The 3,833-nt window shown below is 26.6% G+C and overlaps 1 protein-coding gene across 1 annotated transcript in view; it reads right to left on the bottom strand.

Moving 5' to 3' along the window:
- Positions 1 to 3,833, bottom strand: part of LOC106682705 (methylmalonic aciduria and homocystinuria type D homolog, mitochondrial) — a 14,351-nt gene that overhangs the window by 8,386 nt on the left and 2,132 nt on the right. Inside the window, exons 3-6 of the mRNA XM_067048545.1 lie at positions 3,095 to 3,225; positions 2,408 to 2,474; positions 1,919 to 2,043; positions 1,228 to 1,438 (exon numbers count right to left, since the gene is read on the bottom strand). Of these exons, the coding sequence (XP_066904646.1) occupies positions 1,228 to 1,438; positions 1,919 to 2,043; positions 2,408 to 2,474; positions 3,095 to 3,225 (534 nt within the window). The remainder of the gene's footprint in view (positions 1 to 1,227; positions 1,439 to 1,918; positions 2,044 to 2,407; positions 2,475 to 3,094; positions 3,226 to 3,833) is intronic.

Genomic DNA, 3,833 nt, shown 5'->3' with positions numbered 1-3,833 from the left:
AGCATATTACAATATATTATATATAAATTATAAATTTAATTTCCCTTACACTAAAGTAGAAAAGAAAAAACTACAAAGTGATTACAAAGCCTTAAGTCAAATACAAATATAAAAAAATATCTATGTGAGCCATTTCCCAGAAAGGCTCAAACACTCTGAAGGGCATCGTAACTTCTCAAGGATAATGTTATAATGGAAAGAAATATCTCAATAAATTAGCAATTTGTTTTTATATTTGACATAAGTTAATAATTTAATTAAATAACTCAAAATTGAGAAAAAATAAGTTTTAAATATCAAAATACCACTTGTTTATCTAGTAATAATAATCGAAAATGACTTTGCAGAACTCTATCAGAGCCTAACTGCAAATTATTAATGTGACACTTGGAGTATCATTTAATTAACTGTTAAAAATAGACAAAATAATCCTCTTTTTACAATAAGGAGGTTAAAAGCAGGAGCTGAAGGAATGTGTGTTTTGAAGATTAGCATCGTTTGTTCATCAGTTAGCATGAGTTTTCTTTAATTTTTGTAGGAACCAATTTCTCTTGTTCAGTTCCTTTATTAAGGAATATTCCATTAACGACTTTGTACAGATTGAAACTAAATGAGAGAATGGTCCATGGTATTAATATATAATCTTCCAATAATTCTTATATTAAAATTCAGGGCTCAACTTAAAAACAATGAGATATATAAATTTCATAATAAAAAAATATAATCCGGGTTATTCTATCGTTTTAGCAATTTCATTATGGTGTCTCCAGGGCCCTGTTTCATAATAAAGTACAAACTAATACTATTAGTCTTGTAGATTTATTTTAATACAATTACACAGACTTGTATAATAGTAACTTGTACTTTAGTATTTTTTGATTCCTGTAATATCAGTAATAGTCATCTTTATCAAGAAAAAATAAGTATTAGTATTATTACCACACTAGTACTATTAACTAATACTATTAAGCTTTCATTATGAAACAGGGCCCTGGTCTTAATACGCCACCCTTATTAAATTAAGAATGAATTAAATTATTTAAGAATATCCCAGCTTTCATAATTCAACATTTTCATCTTAATGTAAGCTATAAGCACCAATACCAGTTGATCGTGCAACATCCAAACATCAATTTGGAAAATCATCATCTTTTAATAATTTAGCCAAAGAATAAACCACCTTTATAAGAACAAATATTAAGAATAATATTGACAATAAGTAATTACCAATCAATTTAGTAGGAGTTTGAGCATCCCTGAAACTGATGACTTGACACTGACCACAATCCTCTGTTAAAGATTCTAAATAGCTGATAGCCTCATCGCCAGATGAATGATTATTGGTATATCTAGCTAGGCCCGAGAAAGGGTTGATGAAATCAGCCCAGAAACCAGACATTTTGAGCTCTCGACATATTTCTTCAGCTGCGCATACAAACTAAAAAAAAATTCTGAAATAAATAAATAAAACAATTGATATAAAAATAATGTAGAATCATATTAAACTCTATATTATACAGAGTTCTGTTGACCAATATCCACAAAAGAAAAAAATGTTTTTAAATTTTAAAAAGAAAATGATACATATTTATTAAAAATTTAAATTTTCCATTTCTCAGATATGATTCAACTAAAAAGAATAATATTTTTAAAAGGTTAAATAAGTTTTTTAAAAAAATACTCTTTTATATATAATTAAATTAAATGAGCAGTTCAAAGCCAAATTATTTTATCAGAAACTTTACAGACCTTTCCCTAAATTATCTCACTGAACATATTAAAACTTATGGGTTAGACTTAACCATTTTTACATTTAACAGTTTTGTTAATGATGGTTAAAAAAAGATTTTAATGAACAATAAAATCACAAGCATCAGAATAAAAAATATTTAACTGAGGGAATAACATATATACCAACTTGCTTTGAGAATTGTTCAGCATCCTCATCAGAACATAATCTAGGCTTTTTCAAAGATACTTTAACAACAGTTATTGGAACATTGTACCCTAATACTTCGGGAACTGGAAACAACTCTTGAAACCCTTAAAAAAAAAAATATATTAGAAAATGGACTAAAACGATTAAGTTAATTTAAGTTTATACAATAGAATTCCTTTAAGCCATTGATGAAGATGGTAATTTCTGAAATATTTACATTAAATTAATTACTTTACAATTAAACTGATTACTTTATATTTCATTCATACAATCGAAAATTCAATGCTAATTTCAAAATATTAATGAAAACTTGAGTGATACAGGATCATACTATTTTTAAGCAAAATCAGAGAATTTTTAATCATTACAATCACAATTTCGATTTCTTAATAGACCATACTCTAACTGTGAGATGGGACAGACATTTGTAAATAAATCACTTAAAATATTTAATAAAATTAAAATTACCAGCTCTAAGTAGAGAAGGACAATCTTGAACTTCAAAATGAAAGTCTGTCAACTCAAATTTGTCTTTCTATGAAAATAAAATCAAGGAGTATTAGAATTTTAATAAAATATTAAGTTAAGGTACAATCATTGTTATTAGACAATGGTCTAGAGTTCAAATTGAACAAAGTTATTTGTATTATCAATCAACTATGCTTAAAAAATATTGTAAAGTTACCATAATTTGTTAAATAGTTTATAGTCACTCATATTGCATCATAGTTTCTGGGAAAGTACTAATTAAATTCATGTTTTATGACAATTAGAAACATTTCTTTGTCACTCATATGTTTTTCAATAGATTTTTAATAATCTATAGAACATACTTTATTTTAATTTTAAGTCTATTAACATAAATAGTATAAGCATACAGGATGATTTTTGTAGATAATTTTATTTATGGCAGAATAGGAAGCATTTCAGGATGTGAGGATTGAACAGGAAGAGGTGTATAAGTTTAATAAAACTCATAAGCTCAACTAATATGCCCAAACAAATCTCATTAAAATCATTTAAATGAGTGTTTGTAATAACTTAGGAGTTTGACAAAAACAGAAATCAAAACCATAAGTCCAATAGTTATAAACACACTACTACCAAGCAGTTTCTAAAAATATGTAAATAATATTCTAATGGTATGTTCCTTACACCTGAAGTTAATAGCTTTAATGACACATCATCATGCCAGCCTAGTCCTATGGAACCAGGCAAGAAAAACCTAAAGCCTTCAGGTTTGAAAAGTTCCCAATTCGACTCAGTCGTATTGGTTCCAGTGGCATCTAGAACATGAACAAAAGGGAGATTAAGTCATATTGAAAATAATTGTATTTATCAATTAAATTCTCATATAAAATTTATCTTAATTTATTTCTCTTGCATTATATTTGGCTCTAACAGTAACTTGATGTTAGGTTAAATTAAATGAACTAGGATAACAAATTATATCAATCTTATAACAGTAGATAAATAGTTGACAGTAGCCTCAGAGGAAGGAATGTTCAACATATCATGAATGATAATTAAAAGAATTATTAATTAATAATAGCTGTTTAATAAATAATGATTAAAATTAAAACAATTGCAAATAAAATTTATGGAGATTGATAAAAATGTTGAGTGAATTTTATTACACAAAATGCCTCTCTTATCTTCCAATTGAGAGAATAAAAAAAATTTGTTTTTACTCTGATCTTAAATATTGGAAGTCAAAGCAAAAAAGATACTCTTTCTAGTATTTGGACTGGCCGATCGATTCAAGCTTTAATTAACAATTTTATAAATCAAGCGAAACCATCAATCACACGAACTAAAATAAAGATAATATCTAGAGGTATTTTATAAAACATTTTGGACAGCACTATGATAAAATCTCTCTCTCTCTCTCTCT

This window comes from Halyomorpha halys, unplaced genomic scaffold (assembly GCF_000696795.3).
Source record: "Halyomorpha halys isolate HHAL.00 unplaced genomic scaffold, Hhal_1.1 Scaffold435.1, whole genome shotgun sequence".
Taxonomy (NCBI): Eukaryota; Metazoa; Arthropoda; class Insecta; order Hemiptera; family Pentatomidae; genus Halyomorpha; species Halyomorpha halys.
This window is presented reverse-complemented; position numbering and strand designations above follow the sequence as displayed.